The sequence below is a fragment of the Oncorhynchus tshawytscha genome, linkage group LG10 (genome assembly GCF_018296145.1).
Source record: "Oncorhynchus tshawytscha isolate Ot180627B linkage group LG10, Otsh_v2.0, whole genome shotgun sequence".
In the NCBI taxonomy this organism is placed as follows: Eukaryota; Metazoa; Chordata; class Actinopteri; order Salmoniformes; family Salmonidae; genus Oncorhynchus; species Oncorhynchus tshawytscha.
Genome location: NC_056438.1, coordinates 70,196,139 through 70,222,061, shown reverse-complemented (window position 1 = coordinate 70,222,061; position 25,923 = coordinate 70,196,139). Strand labels below are relative to the sequence as shown.

Here is a 25,923-nt window from a genome sequence, read left to right as displayed (position 1 = left end):
TTGCATGATTTTGTGTGTACTGGGTAGGAATCCCAAATACTGTATTTGTGATCAGATAGCCTTTAGTGGTGTGTGTGATTGTGTGTGTATGTGTGTGTATGTGTATGTGTATGTGTGTGTGTGTGCATCCATGCGTGTGTGTAAGAGAGAAGAAAAGACAGAGACAGAGAGAAAGACAGAGAGAAAGACAGACAGAGACAGACAGAGACAAAGAGATAGAAAGCAATACAGAGAGAGAGAATGATAGAAAGCAATACAGAGATGGAGGATGATAGATACAGAGAGAGAGATACAGAGAGAATGATAGAAAGCGATACAGAGATGGAGGATGATAGATACAGAGAGAGAGATACAGAGAGAATGATAGAAAGCGATACAGAGAGAGAGAGAGAGAGAGATGAGAGAGAATGATAGAAAGCGATACAGAGAGAGAGAGAGAGAGAGAGAGAGAGAATGATAGAAAGCGATACAGAGATGGAGGATGATAGATACAGAGCGAGAGAGAGAATGATAGAAAGCGATACAGAGATGGAGGATGATAGATACAGAGAGCGAGAGAGAGAATGATAGAAAGCGATACAGAGATGGAGGATGATAGATACAGAGAGAGAAAGAGAATGATAGAAAGCGATACAGAGATGGAGGATGATAGATACAGAGAGAGAAAGAGAATGATAGAAAGCGATACAGAGATGGAGGATGATAGATACAGAGAGAGAGAGAGAATGATAGAAAGCGATACAGAGATGGAGGAGATAGAGAGAGAGAGAGAGAGAGAATGATAGAAAGCGATACAGAGATGGAGGATGATAGATACAGAGAGAGAGAGAGAATGATAGAAAGCGATACAGAGATGGAGGATGATAGATACAGAGAGAGAGAGAGAGAGAGAATGATAGAAAGCGATACAGAGATGGAGGATGATAGATACAGAGAGAGAGAGAGAATGATAGAAAGCGATACAGAGATGGAGGATGATAGATACAGAGAGAGAGAGAGAGAATGATAGAAAGCGATACAGAGATGGAGGATGATAGATACAGAGAGAGAGAGAGAGAGAGAATGATAGAAAGCGATACAGAGATGGAGGATGATAGATACAGAGAAGAGAGAGAGAGAGAGAGAATGATAGAAAGCGATACAGAGATGGAGGATGATAGATACAGAGAAAGAGAGAGAGAGAGAATGATGAGAAAGCGATACAGAGATGGAGGATGATAGATACAGAGAGAGAGAGAGAGAGAGAATGATAGAAAGATACAGAGATGGAGGATGATAGACACAGAGAAAGAGAGCAGAGAGAGAGAGAGAATGATAGAAAGACACAGATACAGAGATGGAGGATGATAGATACAGAGAGAGAGAGAGAGAGAGAGAGAATGATAGAAAGTGATACAGAGATGGAGGATGATAGATAAATGAAACAGAGAAGAGAGAATGATAGATAAGTGATACAGAGATGGAGGATGATAGATACAGAGAAAGAGAGAGAGAGAGGATGATAGAATGAAGAAAGGATACAGAGATGGAGGATGATAGATACAGAGAGAGAGAGAGAATGATAGAAAGCGATACAGAGATGGAGGATGATAGATAAGAGAAAGAGAGAGAGAGAGAGAGAGAGGATGATAGAAAAGGATACAGAGATGGAGGATGATAGAATACAGTGAGAGAGAGAAAGAGGATGAGAGAATGATAAAGTGATACAGAGATGGAGGATGATAGATACAGAGATAGAGAGAGAGAGAGAGAGAGAGAATGATAGAAAGCGATACAGAGATGGAGGATGATAGATACAGAGAGAGAGAGAGAGAGAGAGAGAGAGAATGATAAAAAGCGATACAGAGATGGAGGATGATAGATACAGAGATAGAGAGTGATACAGAGAGAATGATAGAGACAAAGAGATAGAAAGCAATACAGAGAGAGAGAATGATAGAAAGCGACACAGATCTACAGAGATAGAGAGTGATACAGAGAGAATGATACAAGGCGAGAGGATGATAGAACAAAGTGATACAGAGCTAGAGGATGATAGAATAAATGAAACAGAGAAAGAGGATGATAGAATACAGTGATACAGAGCTAGAGGATGATAGAATACAGTGATACAGAGCTAGAGGATGATAGAATAAAGGGATACAGAGAAAGAGGATGATAGAATAAATGAAACAGAGAAAGAGGATGATAGAATAAATGAAACAGAGAAAGAGGATGATAGAATAAATGATACAGAGATAGAGGATGATAGAATAAATGATACAGAGAAAGAGGATGATAGAATAAAGTGATACAGAGAAAGAGGATGATAGAATACAGTGATACAGAGAAAGAGGATGATAGAATAAAGTGAAACAGAGAAAGAGGATGATAGAATAAATGAAACAGAGAAAGAGGATGATAGAATAAATGATACAGAGAAAGAGGATGATAGAATAAAGTGATACAGAGAAAGAGGATGATAGAATACAGTGATACAGAGAAAGAGGATGATAGAATACAGTGATACAGAGAAAGAGGATGATAGAATAAGTGATACAGAGAAAGAGGATGATAGAATAAATGATACAGAGATAGAGGATGATAGAATAAATGATACAGAGATATAGGTGCTGGAAGGTGTACAGTATATGTTCATTAATGGCCTATAAAACATTAAACACTTTAATGGACCACATAGATTACCCCACAGTAATATGAATTTAGCAGATCTATAAAACAGGACTCCTATTTAGCTCAGTGTAGACTGTGAAGACCAGAGTAGAATAGGTTATATCACAATAAATATATTTTCCTGGTATAGTTTGGTCATGTCTGCTGGTTTCCAGAGTGATTTAGACCTAGAAACCAGTTGTGTACACTCTCTCTAGAGCAATGAATTGATCATAAGTTGGTCGTTCATTAAGCTAAATGAGAATACGAAGTCAGGCTGCCTATAGTGTGTATCCAGTGCAGAGTTACACTCTTCTGATTCTGTTGGATCAATGGTGAATTGTAACACGACCCTCAGTCAGACAGCGATAGATCTCAGGACCGCGTAGTGATATCTGATACCACACAGTTTACAAGACCCCTATGTAACTGACCAGGTATTGAACACAGGTCATCTGAGCACCTCCAAACTATGTTAGCCCACAGAGTTAAAGCTTTAGGCAATAGCCCTGGGGGATAACACATATTTTCAGGTCTCCAACTCTACTCATCATGAATGTTGCTGAATTATCCTATGTGACTGACCTGACACGGAGTTGAGGGGGTTGGGCGGCAGGCCATTCATGGTTAGCGCCCCCACCTGGTGGAGCTGGGCGGAGGGGAAGGAGAGGCTGGGGGCCAGGTAGCCCCCCTGAGACACGGCCATCACCGCAGCCTGCTGCTGCTGCATCAACTGATGAGGGGAGGAGACGGAGAGGGGAAGAAAGAAAGGAGAGAGATGGGATGAGAGAAACCTGTCAGTGAGGCATCGGTCTGTCAGAGCAACAGATACCAAATTGTGTGTGTGTGTGTGTGCGTGCGTGTCTGATTGTCTGCACATGTGCGTGTGTGTGTGCATGTATGTGTGAGTGTCTGCACATGTGCGTGTGTGTGTGCATGTATGTGTGAGTGCTTGTATGTGTGAGTGCGTGTGTGCATGTATGTGTGAGTGCGTGTACGTGTGAGTGCGTGTGTGTGTGAGTGTGTGTGTGTATGTGTGAGTGTGTTGATGTGTGAGTGAGTGCGTGTGTGTGAGTGTCTGCACATGTGCGTGTGTGCGTGTGTGTGCTTACGGCATGTGTGTAGCTGCTGTAGCTAGTGAACGTGGGTAGAGAGACAGAGGGGTTAAACATGCCAAACTGTCCAGCCATCTGCTGCATGCGCCGTAGGGTTCTCTCCTTGTCTGTGTCTGCAAACTTCACCACCAGGCTGGATGACGCTCCCTAGAGGGGAGAGAAATAACATGGATTAGTGGTGTGTGTGTGTGTGTGTGTATATGAGTGTGTGTGTGTTATACTCACAGGCATCGTCTGACTCCCATGCAGGGAGCTGATGGCAGACTGAGCTTCAGAGTGAGTAGAGAACTTCACAAACGCACAACCTAGAGAGAGAGAGAGAAAGACAGAGGAGAGAGAGGGGAGAGGAAAGAGAGGAGAGAGAGGAGAGGAGAGAGGGAGCAAAAGAGAGAGCGGGAGGGAGTGAGAGAGAGAATGGGAGAGAGAGAGAGGAGAGAGGGAGCAAAAGAGAGAGAGGGAGGGAATGGGAGAGAGAGAGAGAGAGAGAGAGAGAGAGAGAGAGGGGAGTGAGGAGAGAGGGGAGAGAGGAGAGAGAGCGAGAGATCGGAGAGAGTCACAGAGACAGAGAGTCACAGAGACAGAGAGAGAGAAAGATAGAGAGAGAGGAGAGAGTGGAGAGATGGAGAGAGAGAGAAAGAGAGCGAGAGAGAAAGCGAGAGAGAGAGACTTTATGTCAGCGAGGTGTGTTGTCCACTTGCAAACAAGATTTCATCAAATGGATCAAACACTCCATTGAAACCCTGCATGCAGAGTTCTGTAAGATTCTCCAACATGTCCAGAGGAATTCTACAAACAATGCATGCAGGGCAGAATTAGGCCAATATCCACTAATAAAAACTCAAAAAAGAGCCATTAAGTTTTGGAAACATCTAAAATACAGTGACCCCCTCTCATATCAAAACCAAGCCCTGCAATGCCAAGAGCTGAGCAAAGAAAAGAGTCCCCCCATCCAGCTGGTCCTGGGGCTGAGTTCACAAACCTGTTCTACTAACACACTGAAGCCTCAGGACCAGAACATCCAATCAATCAGAATGAACCAAATAACAACACAGTAAAACAAAACTGTATTGCTTATTAGGAAACACAAGCACAAGCACAAAGCAAAAGGCAGTGCTATCTGGCCCTAAATCGACAGTACACTGTGGCTAACTGTTTGACAATGGTTACTGATCAAAACCTTGACAAGGTACAGGCTCAGTGAGCACAGCCTTGCCATTGAGAAGGGTAGACACAGGGAAACCTGGCTCCCTGTAGAGGAAAGGCTGTGCAACCACTGCACAATAGCAGAACCTGAGATGGAGCTGCATTTCCTGACAAAATGTGAAAAATATAAAACAATTAGAGAGTGTCATTTCCCCAAATTTGAAACCCTTATTCAAGGTTTCAAAGACATCTCTGATGAGAGTAGACCCGTCCTGTTGGGGGAGGAGGCAGAGAGCTGTGGGTTGGCAGCGCACTACATTGCTGCCTGCCATAAGTTGAGGGACTGTGTCTGAAAGACCAATCAACCTGCACATGTCCTCTACTGTATGCTTATTGTTATTGTTGAATGTCTGGTTATTTTAACCCTTGGTTATTGTTGTTACTGTTGTTCCGTTGACAATTTTGATTCTCAGCTCAGGACAGACGGGGGGGCGACTGGCAGCTCAGGACAGACGGGGGAGACTCTGGCTGCTCAGGACAGAGGGGGGGAGACTCTGGCTGCTCAGGACAGACGGGGGAGACTCTGGCTGCTCAGGACAGACGGGGGGAGACTCTGGCTGCTCAGGACAGACGGGGGGAGACTCTGGCTGCTCAGGACAGACGGGGGGAGACTCTGGCTGCTCAGGACAGACGGGGGGAGACTCTGGCTGCTCAGGACAGACGGGGGGAGACTCTGGCTGCTCAGGACAGACGGGGGGGGACTCTGGCTGCTCAGGACAGACGGGGGGGACTCTGGCTTCTCAGGACAGACGGGGGGGACTCTGGCTGCTCAGGACAGACGGGGGGAGACTCTGGCTGCTCAGGACAGACGGGGGGAGACTCTGGCTGCTCAGGACAGACGGGGGGAGACTCTGGCTGCTCAGGACAGACGGGGGGAGACTCTGGCTGCTCAGGACAGACGGGGGGAGACTCTGGCTGCTCAGGACAGACGGGGGGGAGACTCTGGCTGCTCAGGACAGACGGGGGGAGACTCTGGCTGCTCAGGACAGACGGGGGGAGACTCTGGCTGCTCAGGACAGACGGGGGGAGACTCTGGCTGCTCAGGACAGACGTGGGGGAGACTCTGGCTGCTCAGGACAGACGTGGGGGAGACTCTGGCTGCTCAGGACAGACGGGGGGAGACTCTGGCTGCTCAGGACAGACAGGACAGGGGGGAGACTCTGGCTGCTCAGGACAGACGGGGGGAGACTCTGGCTGCTCAGGACAGACGGGGGGGACTCTGGCTGCTCAGGACAGATGGGGGAGACTCTGGCTGCTCAGGACAGACGGGGGGAGACTCTGGCTGCTCAGGACAGACGGGGGGAGACTCTGGCTGCTCAGGACAGATGGGGGGAGACTCTGGCTGCTCAGGACAGACGGGGGAGACTCTGGCTGCTCAGGACAGACGGGGAGACTCTGGCAGCTCAGGACAGACGGGAGACTCTGGCAGCTCAGGACAGACGGGAGACTCTGGCAGCTGGCACCAGATAGACCGGACTGTGAAGACGCACTGGAGGTCTCGAGCACAGAGCCTGCCCAACCCTACCTGGCTGAATGCTCCCCGTAGCCAGGCCAGTGCGGCGAGGTGGAATAGCCCGCACTGGGCTGTGCTGGTGAACCGGGGACACCATGCGTGGGGCTGGTGCCATGTACCCCTGCCTGAGGAGGCGCACTGGAGACCAGATGCGCTGAGCCGGCTTCATGGCACCTGGCTCGATGCCCACTCTAGCCCTGCCGATACGAGGCGCTGCAATGTACCGCACTGGGCTATGCACACGCACCGGGGACACAGTGCGCCTCACGGCATAACACGGTGCCTGCCCGGTCCCTCTCTCTCCACGGTAAGCACTGGAGTTGGCGCAGGTCTCCTACCTGACTTCGTGTGCAGCCCCCAATACATTTTTGGGGCTGCCTCTCGGGCTTCCAGCCGCGCTGCCTCCTCATACCACCGCCTCTCCGCTTTCGCTGCCTCCAGCTCTGCCTTGGGGCGGCGATATTCCCCAGCCTGTGCCCAGGGCCCTGTGCCATCCAAAATCTCCTCCCAAGTCCAGTTCTCCAGGTATCGCTGCCTCTCATCACCACGCTGCTTGGTCCTTTGGTGGTGGGTGTTTCTGTAACGGCCGTCGTCGGTGGAAGAAGGTGAGGACCAAGGTGCAGCGTGGTAGGTGTTCATGATTTTTAATATAATCAAAACTGAACACTAAACAAAATAACAACTAGGAAGAACGAACAAACGAAACAGTCCTGTCTAGTGATGACACACAAAACAGAAAATAAACACCCAACAAACACAGGTGGAAAAAGGCTACCTAAGTATGATTCTCAATCAGAGACAACTAACGACACCTGCCTCTGATTGAGAACCATACCAGGCCAAACTCAAAAACCAACATAAAAACACAAACATGGACTGCCCACCCCAACTCACGCCCTGACCATACTCAAACAAAGACAAAACAAAGGAACTAAGGTCAGAACGTGACAGCAAGTAATTGTGGAGTGGTTGAAAAACAGGTTGTAATGACTCCAGGCTAAGTGTATGTAAACTTCAGACTTCAACTGTATGCAGGATACTACCCTCTACAACATAACCAAACTCCAAATCAAAACTCTAAACTCACAACCTGATTTTGGACGGAATTACAGAATCACCTGGAAGGCTTACAACTACCAAAGATTATTATTCCAACGCTATACAGCAAACGCTCTGGAAAACAACAGAAACCTGAAAACACCATCCAACCTGGAACTGAGTGAGTAATGTTTAGTCTGAAGCCATATTTTATTTCAAAATGCCAGGAAGAAAAATACATTACATTACTTTATAAGGACTGAATCTAAATTAAGGCTGCTAAGCTTGATACAACTTCAATTAGCACTGATGTGTCAAGTGAGAGGTGTCAAAGCCCTTTAGCCCATCAGTGGCAGGAGAGTCGAACAGTCTACTCCAACCAAATGGAGAGGCCTTAGAAGCTGCCTCCTGCTGTTCAGAGGTCATTCAAACACAGTACCCTGTGTATGTAAAGAATAATAAGGCAAGAAAAGATCACAAAAATTAATCTCCTTATGGAAAATCAAGAGACACTTTTTGCTGACTATTATAAAAATGGGAACATCAGCAACCTCATCTTCCACACAAACCCTCCCCTGGCATGGCACAGTGCTATATTAGCACACTACCCCTCTGTTAACTTCTTCAATATAGGGGGCGCTCTTTTAATTTTTGGATAAAAAAACGTTCCCGTTTTAAACAAGATATTTTGTCACAAAAAGATGCTCGACTATGCATATAATGGACAGCTTTGGAAAGAAAACACTCTGACGTTTCCAGAACTGCAAAGATATTATCTGTGTGTGCCACAGAACTGATGCTACAGGCGAAATCAAGATGAAATTTCAAACAGGAAATGCCCCAGATTTTATAGGCGCTGTGTTCCAATGTCTCCTTATATGGCTGTGAATGCGCAAGGAATGATCCTACACTTTCTGTCGTTTCCCCAAGTTGTCTGCAGCATTGTGACGTATTTGTAGGCATATTATTGGAATATTGACCATAAGAGACTACATTTACCAGGTGCTCGCTTGGTGTCCTCCGTTGCAATTATTGCGTAATCTCCAGCTGCGTGCATTTTTCCATTTGCTTCAGAGGAGAAACCCAACTGCCACGAATGACTTATCATCAAATAGATATGTGAAAAACACCTTGAGGATTGATTCTAAACAACGTTTGCCATGTTTCTGTCGATATTATGGAGTTAATTTTGAAAAAAGTTTGGCGTTGTTTTTTTTTCTTAGCCAAATGTGATGAACAAAACGGAGCGATTTCTCCTACACAAATAATCTTTTTGGAAAAACTGAACATTTGCTATCTAACTGAGAGTCTCCTCATTGAAAACATCCGAAGTTCATCAAAGGTAAATGATTTTATTTGAATGCTTTTCTTGTTTTTGTGAAAATGTTGCCTGCTGAATGCTAGGCTTAATGCTATGCTAGCTATCAATACTCTTACACAAATGCTTGTGTAGCTATGGTTGAAAAGCATATTTAGAAAATCTGAGATGACAGTGTTATTAACAAAATAATATATTTATTTCATTTCATTTGCGATATTCATGAATAGTTAACGTTGCGTTATGCTAATGAGCTTGAGGTTATGATTACTCTCCCGGATACGGGATTGCTCGACGCAAGAAGTTAAGAGAGGGGGTGTTAACGAGGGGTGGTGTCACGATCGTCGTATGAAGCGGACCAAAGCGCAGCGTGGTGTGAATGCATCATTTAATAGATGACAAAAAACACCAAGTAAACTGTACAAAAACAATAAACAAATAACGACCTAGAAATGGGTCCCGAATGGATGGGAGATTCCGGCAGTGCCGGGGTGAAGGATGACTCCGGCAGCGCCGGACGGACGGGAGATCCCGGCAGCGCCGGGGTGAAGGATGACTCCGGCAGCGCCGGACAGGCGGGAGACTCCGGCAGCGCCGGACAGGCGGGAGACTCCGGCAGCGCCGGACGGAGGAGCTCTGGTGCCTCTGGACTGAGGTGCGGAAGCTCTGGCAGCGCCGGACAGGCGGGAGCACCTTTAGGGATGAGACGGAGACACAGCCTGGTGCGGGGGGCTGCCACCGAAGGGCTGGTGCTTGGAGGTGGTACTGGATAGACCGGACCGTGCAGGCGCACTGGAGCTCTTGAGCATAGAGCCTGCCCAACCTTACCTGGTTGAATGCTCCCGGTCACCCTGCCAGTGCGGCAAGGTGGAATAGCCCGCGCTGGGCTGTGCTGGCGAACCGGGGACACCATGCGTAAGGCTGCTGACATGTACGCCGGCCCAAGGAGACGCACTGGAGACCAGATGCGTAGAGTCGGCTTCATGGCACCTGGCTCGATGCCCACTCTAGCCCGGCCGATGCGAGGAGCTGGTATGTACGCACCAGGCTATGCACCCGCACTGGGGGGTGTCCCAGTTATGCTGTGCACTCCACAGCATAACACAGTGCCTGCCCGGTCACTCTCGCCCTCCGGTAAGCACAGGAAGTTGGCGCAGGTCTCCTACCTGGCTTCCCCACACTTCCTGTGTGCATCCCCCAATACATTTTTGGGGCTGACTCTCGGGCTTCCATCCGCGCCGGCGTGCTGCCTCCTCATACCAGCGCCTCTCCGCCTTCGCTGCCTCCAGCTCTTCCTTGGGGCGGCGATATTCTCCTGGCTGTGCCCAGGGTCCTTTACTGTCCAACTCGTCATCCCATGTCCATTCCTCCTTGCGCTGCTCCTGCTGCCACTGCCTGTCACCACGCCGCTTGGTCCTTGGTTGGTGGGTGATTCTGTCACGATCGTCGTATGAAGCGGACCAAAGCGCAGCGTGGTGTGAATGCATCATTTAATAGATGACAAAAAACACGAAGTAAACTGTACAAAAACAATAAACAAATAACGACCGTGAAGCTATCATAAGAACTGTGCTGACACACGCAACTAACATAGACAATCACCCACAACCCACAATGACAAAACACGCTACCTAAATATGATTCTCAATCAGAGACAACTAATGACACCTGCCTCTGATTGAGAACCATACTAGGCCGAAACATAGAAATCCCAAAATCATAGAAAAAACATAGACTGCCCACCCCAACTCACGCCCTGACCATACTAAATAACGACAAAACAAAGGAAATAAAGGTCAGAACGTGACAGGTGGAAACTCAGAATACTAGACAATGAGGATTCTGAGTCAGCTAATATGAATCTCTATAAGTCTGGAACAGTAATGGTACAGGGCAACCCCAAACAGTTTCAGCTGGACTTTCACCTAATCAAATAATTAGCCCAGCAGGAGAAGCTCTCCCTTAAGAAAGATACCCCCACCCCGAGCGGGTCAGACCAGCCCTCTTCATTATATAACCCCCCAAGCGGAAAGTCAACCTCCCAGCTCAGAGTACTACCCCCCTCATTGAAATGAAGGACACATTTACCCAGCTGGAGGTGGAGCTGGAACAGCAGGTGATTACACTCCAGTCAGCACAGACCCAGACAACAGTCCAATACAACTGTCACGCCCTGACCTTAGAGATCCTTTTTATGTCTCTATTTGGTTTTGTCAGGGTGTGAATTTGGGGTGGGTATTCTATGTTCTTTAGTTCTATTATTTGTATTTCTATGTTTTGGCTGGGTAGGGTTCTCAATCAGAGACAGCTGTCTATTGTTGTCTCTGATTGAGAACCATACTTAGGTAGCCCTTTTTCCCAACTGTCTTTGTGGGAGGTTAACTTTGTTTGTGGCACATAGCCCTTTAGCTTCACGGTTGTTTTGAATTGTTTATTGTTCTTGTCGCCGTCAATTAAATAAAGGAATATGTACGCTCACCACGCTGCACTTTGGTCTACTTCTGTTGACGGCCGTGACAACAACAACACCCCCTTAACCAGACCCGGAGAGCTGGAGGTGGAAAGAAACATATCTGCACTCTGGACTGTGGTTAGACAACTTCAACAATATAAAAAGCAAGAGCAGGAGAAGAACCGGGCACGAGAGGAGATGATCAGACTGCTGGAGGAGAGGTTGAGGGGGATGGCGTGTGATAGAGAACAACCCACTAGAGAGGTGGCCACCCCAGCAGAGAAGCCAGCAGAACAGCCCACCTCAGATCTTGACAAAAGTCTCGACACCACAGCAGAACAGTCCACCCCAGACCCTGACCATAGCGTCGACACCACAGCAGAACAGACAAACTCTAAACTCTGGTGTCAAAAACACCCAGCCTGCCCTAGACCTGCCTGAGGACCAACTAGGTTTACCTAGCCACATAATAATACACACAGGCACAAAAGGGGGGCCACAGCACTGAAGGGGGTGATTGAAAAAGCTTCTTCTACTTTCCCCAACGCATAAGTGGTTATCTCCACCCTGCTAACATGAAAAGACTTCCACCCTGCTACCATACTGCGGGTAAATGCAAGTATTTCCTGTGACTGTGCCTCAAAACCAAATGTTTTCCTGGCCCACCACTCCACCCTGGACTAGAACAGCCTCTATGACCAGGTCCATCTCTACAAGGCAGCAGTGCCCACCACTCCACCCTGGACTTGATCAGCCTCTATGACCAGGTCCACCTATACAAGGCAGCAGTGCCCACCTTCAGTGCCCACCGGGACTCTAAAGGACATCACTCTCAAGCGTATCCCTAACAATTCACACAGGAGCAACAGATCAATAGACACCCCGGCCAGACCATCGAGACACTCTCCCAGACATGCGGGACCCCCCCCCTACACATAGAGGACCCACGCCGAGAGGACCTACATCCAGACCACAACACCACCGGCCACATACACACCCCCACCCCAACCAATCAACACCAGATGCTCAGCAGGCTCTGCTCACACTTACTGGTCTGAGGCCAAACCGCACAACCAACAACATTGGACACTTTATGGAACACAAAGACTTCACTATCTCATCCTGAAATATCCAAGGCCTCAGGTCATCTGCCTTTGGCCTAAAGAGCAGGAACCCAGACTTCAGCAAAGAAATTGGAAATACAGACATCCTACAAGAAACCTGGTATAGAGGAGACGGACCCACTGGTTGCCCTCTAGGTTACAGAGAGCTGGTAGTCCCATCCACCAAACTACCAGGTGTGAAACAGGGAAGGGACACAGAGGTATGCTAATTTGGTATAGAGCGGATCTAACTCACTCCATTAAATTAATCAAAACATGAACATTTTACATTTAGCTAGAAATTCAAAAGGACATGATCAGAGAAAAATGTCATCCTGTGTGCTACCTATATCCCCCCACTAGAATCCCCATACTTTAATGAAGACAGCTTCTCCCTCCTGGAGTGGGAAATCAATCATTTCCAAGCCCAGGGACATGTACTAGTCTGTGGTGACCTAAATGCCAGAACCGGACAAGAACCTGACACCCTCAGCACACAGGGGGACAAACACCTGCCTGGAGGTGACAACATTCCCTCCCCCATATGCCCGCCTAGGCACAACTATGACAACATAACCAACAAAAACGGGTCACAACTCCTGCAACTCTGTCACACGCTGGGTATGTACATATTCAATGGTAGGCTTCGAGGAGACTCCTATGGTTGGAACACTTATAGCTCATCTCCTGGCAGTAGTACTGTGGATTACTTTTCACTGACCTCAACCCAGAGTCTCTCAGAGTGTTCACATTCAGCCCACTGACACCCCTGTCAGACCACAGCAAAATCACAGTCTACTTGAACAGAACAATACTCAATCATGAGGCATCAAAGCCAAAGGAACTGAGTAATATTTAGAAATGCTATATATATAAGGAATGTAGTTTGAAAACCTACCAAAAAACCATTAGGCAACAACAAATTCAATCCCTTTTAGACAACTTCCTGGACAAAACGTTCCACTGTAATAGTGAAGGTGTAAACTTGGTAGTAGAAAATCTTAACAGTATATTTGACCTCTCAGCTTCCCAATCAAGTTTAAAAATCTGAAATAGAAAACCGAAGAAAATGAACAACCAATGACAAATGGTTTGATGAAGAATGCAAAAATCACAGATTTTTAGCATTCAGTCCTTGAGGAACCTGTCCAACCAAAAACACAGAGACTCGGAAAACCTGAGTCTACGCCTTCACTATGGTGAATAACTAAAACAATACAGAAATACACTAAGGAAAAAGAAGGAACTGAACGTCAGAAATCAGCTCAATGTAACTGAAGAATCCATAGACTCTAACCACTTCTCTGAAAATGGGAAAACACTAAACAAACAACAACACACAAAATGATCTATCCAAAATGGAGATGGATGGGTAAACCACTTCTCCAATCTTTTTGGCCCTATGACAAAGAACAAACAGTAAAAACATATACAAGATCAAATACAAATCTTAGAATCAACTATTAAAGACTACCAGAACCCATTGGATTCTCCAATTACATTGAATGAACTAAAGGACAAAATTAAAATCCTCCACCCAAAAAGGCCTGTGGTGTTGATGGTATCCTCAATGAAATGATCAAATATACAGACAACAAATTCCAACTGGCTATACTAAAAGTCTTTAACATCATTCTCAGCTCTGGCATCTTCCCCAATATTTGGAACCAAGGACTGATCACCCCAATCCACATAAGTGGAGACAAAATTGACACCAATAACTACCATGGGAAATACATCAACAGCAACCTTGGGAAAATCCTATGCATTATCATTAACAGCAGACTTGTACATTTCCTCAGTGAAAACAATGTACTGAGCAGATATCAGATTGGCTTGTTAACAAATTATCGTACAACAGACCACGTATTCACCCTGCACACCCTAATTGACAAAAAAAACAAACCATTGATTTCAAAAAAGCCTTTGACTCAATTTGGCATGAGGGTCTGCTATACAAATTGATGGCAAGTGGTGCTGGGGGAACAATATACAACAATATAAAATCTGTGTACACAAACAACAAGTGTGCAGTTAAAATAGGCAGAAAAACACACATTTCTTCCCACAGGGCTGTGGGGTTAGACAGGGATGCAGCTTAAGCCCCACCCTCTTCAACATATATATCAACTAATTGGCGAGGGCACTAGAAAAGTCTGCAGCACCCGGGCTCACCCTACTAGAATCTGAAGTCAAATGTCTACTGTTTGTTGATGATCTGGTGTTTCTGTCACCAACCAAGAAGGGCCTACAGCAGCAACTAGATCTCTGCACAGATTCTGCCAGACCTGGGCCCTGACAGTAAATCTCAGTAAGACCAAAATGATGGTGTTCCAAAAAAGATCCAGTCACCAGGACCACAAATACAAATTCCATCTAGACACCGTTGACCTAGAGCACACAAAAAAACGATACATACCTTGGCCTAAACATCAGCGCCACAGGTAACTTCCACAAAGCTGTGAACAATCTGAGAGACAAGGCAAGAAGAGCATTCTATGTCATCAAAAGGAACATAAAATTCAACTTACCAATTAGGATCTGGCTAAAAGTACTTGAATCAGTTATACAACCCATTGCCCTTTATGGTTGTGAGGTCTGGGGTTCGCTCACCAAGAGTCCCTGGTCCTGGAGCTCTGTTCTCAAACACCAACAGAACCCACAGAGCTCCAGGACAGCAACACAATTAGACCCAACCAAATCATGAGAAAACTAAAAGATAATTACTTGACACATTGGAAAGAATTAACAAAAAAACTGAACAAACTTGAATGCAATTTGGCCCTAAACAGAGAGTACACAGTGGCAGAATACCTGACCACTGTGACTGAGCCAAACTTAAGGAAAGCGTTGACTATGTTAAGATCCTCGGCGTACACATCACGGACAAAGTGAATTGGTCCACCTACACAGACAGCGCCGTGAAGAAGGCGCAACAGCGCCTCTTCAAATTCAGGAGGCTGAAGAAATTCGGTTTGTCACCAAAAGCACTCACAAACTTCTACAGATGCACAATCGAGAGCATCCTGTTGGGCTGTATCACCGCCTGGTACGGCAACTGCTCCGCCCATAACTGTAAGGCTCTCCAGAGGGTAGTGAGGTCTGCACAACGCATCACCGGGGGCAAACTACCTGCCCTCCAGGACACCTACACCACCCAATGTCACAGGAAGGCCATAAAGATGATCAAGGACAACAACCACCCGAGCCACTGCCTGTTCACCCCACTATCATCCAGAAGGCGAGGTCAGTACAGGTGCATCAAAGCTGGGACAGAGAGACTGAAAAACAGCTTCTATCTCAAGGCCACTACTAACATTGAGTGGCTGCTGCCAACACACTGACTCAACTCCAGCCACTTTAATAATGGGAATTGATGAAAATTGATGTAAAATATATCACTAGCCACTTTAAACAATGCTACTTAATATAATGTTTACATACCCTACATTATTCATCTAATATGTATATGTATATACTGTACTCTATCATCTACTGCATCTTTATGTAATACATGTATCACTAGCAACTTTAAACTATGCCACTTTGTTTACATACCCTACATTACTCATCTCATATGTATATACTGTACTCGATACCATCTACTGCATCTTGCCTATGCTGTTCTGTACCATCACTCATTCATATATCTTTATGTACATATTCTTTATCCCTTTACACTTGTGTGTATAAGGTAGTAGTTTTGGAATTCTTAGGTTCGATTAGTCGTTGGTTATTACTGCATTGTCGGAACTAGAAGCACAAGCATTTTGCTACACTCGCATTAACATCTGCTAACCATGTGTATGTGACAAATACATTTGATTTGATTTGACTCAGTGAGCATAGCCTTGCTATTGAGAAAGACCACCATAGGCAGACATGGCTCTCAAGAGAAGACAGGTTATGTGCACACTGCCCACAAAATGAGGTGGAAACTGAGCTGCACTTTCTAACCTCCTGCCCAATGTATGACCATATTAGAGACACATATCAGATTACACAGATCCACAAAGAATTTGAAAACAAACTGAATTTTGATCAACTCCCATATCTACTGGGTGAAATACCACAGTGTGCCATCCCAGCATCGAGATTTGTGACCTGTTGCCACAAGAAAAGGCCAACCAGTGAAGAACAAACACTGTTGTAAATACAACCCATATTTATATTTATTTATTTCCCTTTTGTACTTTAACCATTTTTACATCATCACAACACTGTATACAGTGCCTTGCGAAAGTATTCGGCCCCCTTGAACTTTGCGACCTTTTGCCACATTTCAGGCTTCAAACATAAAGATATAAAACTGTATTTTTTTGTGAAGAATCAACAACAAGTGGGACACAATCATGAAGTGGAACAACATTTATTGGATATTTCAAACTTTTTTAACAAATCAAAAACTGAAAAATTGGGCATGCAAATTTATTCAGCCCCCTTAAGTTAATACTTTGTAGCGCCACCTTTTGCTGCGATTACAGCTGTAAGTCGCTTGGGGTATGTTTCTATCAGTTTTGCACATCGAGAGACTGAAAATTTTTCCCATTCCTCCTTGCAAAACAGCTCGAGCTCAGTGAGGTTGGATGGAGAGCATTTGTGAACAGCAGTTTTCAGTTCTTTCCACAGATTCTCGATTGGATTCAGGTCTGGACTTTGACTTGGCCATTCTAACACCTGGATATGTTTATTTTTGAACCATTCCATTGTAGATTTTGCTTTATGTTTTGGATCATTGTCTTGTTGGAAGACAAATCTCCATCCCAGTCTCAGGTCTTTTGCAGACTCCATCAGGTTTTCTTCCAGAATGGTCCTGTATTTGGCTCCATCCATCTTCCCATCAATTTGAACCATCTTCCCTGTCCCTGCTGAAGAAAAGCAGGCCCAAACCATGATGCTGCCACCACCATGTTTGACAGTGGGGATGGTGTGGTCAGGGTGATGAGCTGTGTTGCTTTTACGCCAAACATAACGTTTTGCATTGTTGCCATAAAGTTCAATTTTGGTTTCATCTGACCAGAGCACCTTCTTCCACATGTTTGGTGTGTCTCCCAGGTGGCTTGTGGCAAACTTTAAACAACACTTTTTATGGATATCTTTAAGAAATGGCTTTCTTCTTGCCACTCTTCCATAAAGGCCAGATTTGTGCAATATACGACTGATTGTTGTCCTATGGACAGAGTCTCCCACCTCAGCTGTAGATCTCTGCAGTTCATCCAGAGTGATCATGGGCCTCTTGGCTGCATCTCTGATCAGTCTTCTCCTTGTATGAGCTGAAAGTTTAGAGGGGCGGCCAGGTCTTGGTAGATTTGCAGTGGTCTGATACTCCTTCCATTTCAATATTATCGCTTGCACAGTGCTCCTTGGGATGTTTAAAGCTTGGGAAATATTTTTGTATCCAAATCCGGCTTTAAACTTCTTCACAACAGTATCTCGGACCTGCCTGGTGTGTTCCTTGTTCTTCATGATGCTCTCTGCGCTTTTAACGGACCTCTGAGACTATCACAGTGCAGGTGCATTTATACGGAGACTTGATTACACACAGGTGGATTGTATTTATCATCATTAGTCATTTAGGTCAACATTGGATCATTCAGAGATCCTCACTGAACTTCTGGAGAGAGTTTGCTGCACTGAAAGTAAAGGGGCTGAATAATTTTGCACGCCCAATTTTTCAGTTTTTGATTTGTTAAAAAAGTTTGAAATATCCAATAAATGTCGTTCCACTTCATGATTGTGTCCCACTTGTTGTTGATTCTTCACAAAAAAATACAGTTTTATATCTTTATGTTTGAAGCCTGAAATGTGGCAAAAGGTCGCAAAGTTCAAGGGGGCCGAATACTTTCGCAAGGCACTGTATATACATAATATGACATTTGTAATGTCTTTATTATTTTGGAACTTCTGTGAGTGTAATGTTTACTGTTCATTTTTATTGTTTCTTTCACTTTTGTATATTATCTAATTCACTTGCTTCGGCAATGTTAACATATGTTTCCTATGACAATAAAGCCCCTTGAATTGAATTGGAGTCTGTATATCTGTCTCGCTTTCCTCTCAAATGTAGTATTCACACACTTACCTTTTGACTTTCAGTTGACCACATTTTCTGTGTCTTTGAGCGAGTGTCGCCACACAGACCTGACTAGAAGATTATTTTGGGTTTGTGACCAATGTGTGTGTTTATGGGTGTGTTTTTTTTTTGTGTGCTGTCACGCGTTGCCTGCCAGGTATTGTCTTCCCTCACTGCTGTGCAGAGTGTGAAATGAGTTCTGTCACTGCAGTGTCAAGCCACTGTGTCAGCTATCTCACAGGCGTAACATTGCTCTGACATGGGAGAGGCAAGTTTGAGACACTGGGAAAATGTGTGTGTTTGTGTGTGTGTGTGTGTGTGTGTGTGTGTGTGTGTGTGTGTGTGTGTGTGTGTGTGTGTACAGGAAGAACAATGTCATTGTGACATGAGAGAGAAGATATGAGAATACAGAAAATGTCATATGTAAAACTTACCTGTACTGGAACACAACAGAAGATGATTCTAGGGATTTTTTAAATTAAAATATTACATCTAGTTTCTCTCCTCTCCTTCTTCTCCTAGTCTACTTTCCTTCCCTCCGCTCATTTAGTTTCTCAGCAAGAGCAACATCGTTGATATATATAGAGAAAGAGTCGGCCCGAGAATTGAACCCTGTGATACCCCCATAGAGACTGGCCAGAGGTCCGGACAGTCCCTCCGATTTGACACACTGAACTCTGTCTGAGAAGTACTTGGTGAACCAGGCGAGGCAGTCCTTTGAGAAACCAAGGCTGTTGAGTTGATTGAGCTACCAATAAGATTGGGGCAGTAGTGTTAGACTGATTACAACATGTTGTTAGAACTAGACCAGTTTAGCATTTTAAAAAAAGCATAGTCTTTTTTTGCAAATCCAATTGCTTTCAAACAACAAGCCTAGCTAATGCCATGGAAACTAGAGTATTCAACCCAACAACCCTAGCTAATGCCATGGAAACTAGAGTATTCAAGCCAACAACCCTAGCTAATCCCATAGAAACTAGAGTATTCAACCAAACAACCCTTGCTAAAGCCATGGAAACTAGAGTATTCAACCCAACAACCCTAGCTAATGCCATGGAATCTAGAGTATTCAACCCAACAACCCTAGCTAATGCCATTGAAACTAGAGTATTTAATCCAACAACCCTAGCTAATGCCATGGAAACTAGAGTATTTAACCCAACAACCCTAGCTAATGCCATGGAAACTAGAGTATTTAACCCAACAACCCTAGCTAATGCCATGGAAACTAGAGTATTCAACCCAACAACCCTAGCTAATCCCATTGAAACTAGAGTATTTAACCCAACAACCCTAGCTAATGCCATGGAAACTAGAGTATTTAACCCAACAACCCTAGCTAATGCCATGGAAACTAGAGTATTTAACCCAACAACCCTAGCTAATGCCATGGAAACTATTTAACCCAACAACCCTAGCTAATTTAGAGTATTTAACCCAACAACCCTAGCTAATGCCATGGAAACTAGAGTATTTAACCCAACAACCCTAGCTAATGCCATGGAAACTAGAGTATTTAACCCAACAACCCTAGCTAATCCCATTGAAACTAGAGTATTTAACCCAACAACCCTAGCTAATGCCATGGAATCTACAGTATCCACTACAACTGATGAAGTAATAGAAAGAGTATAAGAAAGAACGGTTCCTATACCTTTGCTGTTTCCGTCAGGACCTCTTAGCACGGTGCACTCCTCGATGGCACCGTAGGGCTCAAAGAGGCGATACACGTCCTCCTCAGTCTGCTGCTTATTCAGCATCCCCACAAACAGCTTCCTGTCCTCTGGAGGGACAACAGGAAGGACAGTATGTTTAGAGTCCCAGCCATACATACTGTAGTCTGTACTGTATATTATAAGAAGCAGAGGACAGGAAAAAAGGAGAGAATGAAAGGAGACTAAGAGACGGAAGGAGAGGAGAGAAACTATATGAGAGGAGGGAAGGAAAGGAGACTAGGAGACGGAAGGAGAGGAGAGAAACTAGATGAGAGGAGGGAAGGAAAGGAAAGGAAAGGAGACTAGAAGATGGAAGGAGAGGAGATAAACTAAATGAGCAAAGTGAAGGAAAGGAAACTAGGAGGAGAAAGGAGAGGAGAGAAACTAGATGAGAGGAGGGAAGGAAAGGAGACTAGTAGAAGGAAGGAGAGGAGAGAAACTAGATGAGGAGGGAAGGAAAGTAAACTAGGAGAAGAAGGAGTGGAGAGAAACTAGATGAGCGGAGGGAAGGAAAGGAGACGTGCAGTGGGAAAGAAGAGAAGGAGATAGGGGAGGAAGGAAGGGAGAGTCGGAAACTGAAGGGTACAGGGACCCAGTGTATTTGTTTGCTCTATCGCAGCAGCAATAGAGCAAGACTGCTCTCTGTAAAGCTTTATACTGTCACAGGGTTATAGGCTAGAGGGCTGCCTGCCTACCACAGCCTGCGTTGCTATACACGCACACACACGCACACACACACACACATTTATACATAGACTATACACACACACATATATATACATAGACTACACACACACACACACACACACACACACACACACACACACACACACACACACACACACACACACACACACACACACACACACACACACACACATTTATACATAGACTATACACACACATATATATACATAGACTACACACACACACACACACACACACAAACAGACACACACACACACACACAATGCAGAGGACTTTGCACACATACATTCATTAACTTTCATATTTATTCAGTGGATACACCCAACATTTCAGCTTATAGCCTTTGTCATGTGCGGGGGTGGAAGTCACGTGTGTGTGTTTGGTGTGTTGGGGGTCGAAGGGTATTTGTCTCTGGCGAAGGGGGGCGGTGGAAGTTGGTGTGTGTCTGTGTGTGGTAGGAGATGGGGGTTGGAATAGGGGGACATGAAAGAGGAAGCATGTTGCAACGCTGTGCTTTGTATTTTTCTGATGACTTCAGGGATCCGTGTTATCAGACACACAGAAAGAGATAGGCTGCCACATTAAAAGTTTGAAGTGAGAACAAGCTCACACACACACACACACACACACAAACACACACACACACACACACTAGTGTGACATCTTCCGTCATCTCACTCCTATGCTGCTATCAGCACCCATGCTGATTTCACTGAATTCATAAATCAGACTCTATAGGGAGAAGCATTGACACACACACATACTGGTTGTGGCAGTGTGTTGCATCAGGAGTGTGAACTGTGAAGCTGACACATACACACCCAGTGTTGTGTTTTGCATCAGTAATGTAAATCACACTGAGGGTCTATGTGATCAGACCAGATTAGAGAGCTACTGGAGACAAGTCTCTCACTTGGGCTCCCGAGTGACGCAGCGGTCTAAGGCACTGCATGTCCGTGCTAGAGGCATCACCACAGACACCCTGGTTTGAATCCAGGCTGTATCACATCCGGACGTAATTGGGAGTCCCATAGGGTGGTGCACAATTGATCCAGCATCGTCCGGGTTTGGCTGGTGTAGGCCGCCATTGTAAATAAGAATTTGTTCTTAACTGATTTGCCTAGTTAAATAGAGGTTAAATAAATAAAATAAAACAACAAGTCTTCAAATCTATTACAGATCGGAGGATCAGTCTCTCTGTCTCCTACAAAGATGTCAACTCTATTACAGATCCGAGGATCAGTCTCTCTGTCTCCTACAAAGATGTCAACTCTATTACAGATCGGAGGATCAGTCTCTCTGTCTCCTACAAAGATGTCAACTCTATTACAGATCGGAGGATCAGTCTCTCTGTCTCCTATAAAGATGTCAACTCTATTACAGATCGGAGGATCAGTCTCCCTGTCTCCTATAAAGATGTCAACTCTATTACAGATCGGAGGATCAGTCTCCCTGTCTCCTATAAAGATGTCAACTCTATTACAGATCGGAGGATCAGTCTCCCTGTCTCCTATAAAGATGTCAACTCTATTACAGATCGGAGGATCAGTCTCTCTGTCTCCTATAAAGATGTCAACTCTATTACAGATCGGAGGATCAGTCTCCCTCCCTATCCAGTCTCTCTCTCTCTCTCTCTCTCTCTCTCTCTCTCTGCCTCTCTCTCTGTCTGTCTCTTTCTTCATATTGGTATGAGTAGTAATATTGTTCTGTCCCTGATTTCTCTTTCACTGCATCCCTTTCACTCTCTATGATAAACATACTGTATGCAGTTAACAGGATACTCTACAATAAACATACTGTATGCAGTTAACAGGATACTCTATGATAAACATACTGTATGCAGTTAACAGGATACTCTACGATAAACATATTGTATGCAGTTAACAGGATACTCTACAATAAACATACTGTATGCAGTTAACAGGATACTCTACAATAAACATACTGTATGCAGTTAACAGGATACTCTACGATAAACATACTGTATGCAGTTAACAGGATACTCTACAATAAACATACTGTATGCAGTTAACAGGATACTCTACAATAAACATACTGTATGCAGTTAACAGGATACTCTACAATAAACATACTGTATGCAGTTAACAGGATACTCTACAATAAACATACTGTATGCAGTTAACAGGATACTCTACAATAAACATACTGTATGCAGTTAACAGGATACTCTACAATAAACATACTGTATGCAGTAAGCAGGATACTCTATGATAAACATACTGTATGCAGTTAACAGGATACTCTACAATAAACATACAGTATGCAGTAAGCAGGATACTCTACAATAAACATACTGTATGCAGTTAACAGGATACTCTACAATAAACATACTGTATGCAGTTAACAGGATACTCTACAATAAACATACTGTATGTAGTAAGCAGGATACTCTATGATAAACATACTGTATGCAGTTAACAGGATACTCTACAATAAACATACTGTATGCAGTTAACAGGATACTCTACAATAAACATACTGTATGCAGTTAACAGGATACTCTACAATAAACATACAGTATGCAGTAAGCAGGATACTCTACAATAAACATACTGTATGCAGTTAACAGGATACTCTACAATAAACATACTGTATGCAGTTAACAGGATACTCTACAATAAACATACTGTATGCAGTTAACAGGATACTCTACAATAAACATACTGTATGCAGTTAACAGGATACTCTACGATAAACATACTGTATGCAGTTAACAGGATACTCTACAATAAACATACTGTATGCAGTTAACAGGATACTCTACAATAAACATACTGTATGCAGTTAACAGGATACTCTACAATAAACATACAGTATGCAGTAAGCAGGATACTCTACGATAAACATACTGCATGCAGTTAACAGGATACTCTACAATAAACATACAGTATGCAGTAAGCAGGATACTCTACGATAAACATACTGTATGCAGTTAACAGGATACTCTACAATAAACATACAGTATGCAGTTAATAACAGGATACTCTACAATAAACATACTGTATGCAGTAAGCAGGATACTCTATGATAAACATACTGTATGCAGTTAACAGGATACTCTACAATAAACATACTGTATGCAGTTAACAGGATACTCTACAATAAACATACTGTATGCAGTAAGCAGGATACTCTACAATAAACATACTGTATGCAGTTAACAGGATACTCTACAATAAACATACTGTATGCAGTAAGCAGGATACTCTACAATAAACATACTGTATGCAGTTAACAGGATACTCCACGATAAACATACTGTATGCAGTTAACAGGATACTCTACGATAAACATACTGTATGCAGTTAACAGGATACTCTATGATAAACATACTGTATGCAGTTAACAGGATACTCTACAATAAACATACTGTATGCAGTTAACAGGATACTCTACGATAAACATACTGTATGCAGTTAACAGGATACTCTATGATAAACATACTGTATGCAGTTAACAGGATACTCTATGATAAACATACTGTATGCAGTTAACAGGATACTCTACGATAAACATACTGTATGCAGTTAACAGGATACTCTATGATAAACATACTGTATGCAGTTAACAGGATACTCTACGATAAACATACTGTATGCAGTTAACAGGATACTCTACAATAAACATACTGTATGCAGTTAACAGGATACTCTACAATAAACATACTGTATGCAGTTAATAACAGGATACTCTACGATAAACATACTGTATGCAGTTAACAGGATACTCTACAATAAACATACTGTATGCAGTTAACAGGATACTCTACAATAAACATACTGTATGCAGTTAACAGGATACTCTACGATAAACATACTGTATGCAGTTAACAGGATACTCTACAATAAACATACTGTATGCAGTTAACAGGATAACAATAAACATACTGTATGCAGTTAACAGGATACTCTACAATAAACATACTGTATGCAGTTAACAGGATACTCTATGATAAACATACTGTATGCAGTTAACAGGGATAAACATACTGTATGCAGTTAACAGGATACTCTACGATAAACATACTGTATGCATAACAGGATACTCTACAATAAACATACTGTATGCAGTTAACAGGATACTCTACAATAAACATACTGTATGCAGTTAATAACAGGATACTCTACGATAAACATACTGTATGCAGTTAACAGGATACTCTACAATAAACATACTGTATGCAGTTAACAGGATACTCTACAATAAACATACTGTATGCAGTTAACAGGATACTCTACAATAAACATACTGTATGCAGTTAGATAAACATACTGTATGCAGTTAACAGGATACTCTACAATAAACATACTGTATGCAGTTAACAGGATACTCTACAATAAACATACTGTATGCAGTTAACAGGATACTCTACAATAAACATACTGTATGCAGTTAACAGGATACTCTACAATAAACATACTGTATGCAGTTAACAGGATACTCTACAATAAACATACTGTATGCAGTTCTACAATAAACATACTGTATGCATAACAGGATACTCTACGATAAACATACTGTATGCAGTATGCAGTTAACAGGATACTCTACAATAAACATACTGTATGCAGTTAACAGGATACTCTACAATAAACAACATACAGTTAACAGGATACTCTACAATAAACATACTGTATGCAGTTTAATAAGGATACTGTATGCAGTTCTACGATAAACATACTGTATGCAGTTAACAGGATACTCTACAATAAACATACTGTATGCAGTAAGCAGGATACTCTACAATAAACATACTGTATGCAGTTAACAGGATACTCTACAATAAACATACTGTATGCAGTTAACAGGATACTCTACGATAAACATACTGTATGCAGTAAGCAGGATACTCTACAATAAACATACTGTATGCAGTTAACAGGATACTCTACGATAAATATACTGTATGCAGTTAACAGGATACTCTATGATAAACATACTGTATGCAGTTAATAACAGGATACTCTACGATAAACATACTGTATGCAGTTAACAGGATACTCTACAATAAA

At 43.7% G+C, this 25,923-nt stretch overlaps 1 protein-coding gene across 2 annotated transcripts in view; it reads right to left on the bottom strand.

Annotated features, from left to right (window-relative positions):
- Nucleotides 1-25,923, bottom strand: part of LOC112259643 (CUGBP Elav-like family member 5) — a 71,373-nt gene that overhangs the window by 7,015 nt on the left and 38,435 nt on the right. For both annotated transcript variants that reach the window (XM_042328959.1, XM_042328960.1), the window contains exons 4-7: nucleotides 20,122-20,250; nucleotides 3,993-4,072; nucleotides 3,765-3,914; nucleotides 3,238-3,385 (exon numbers count right to left, since the gene is read on the bottom strand). In XM_042328959.1, coding sequence (XP_042184893.1) covers nucleotides 3,238-3,385; nucleotides 3,765-3,914; nucleotides 3,993-4,072; nucleotides 20,122-20,250 — 507 coding nt within the window. The remainder of the gene's footprint in view (nucleotides 1-3,237; nucleotides 3,386-3,764; nucleotides 3,915-3,992; nucleotides 4,073-20,121; nucleotides 20,251-25,923) is intronic.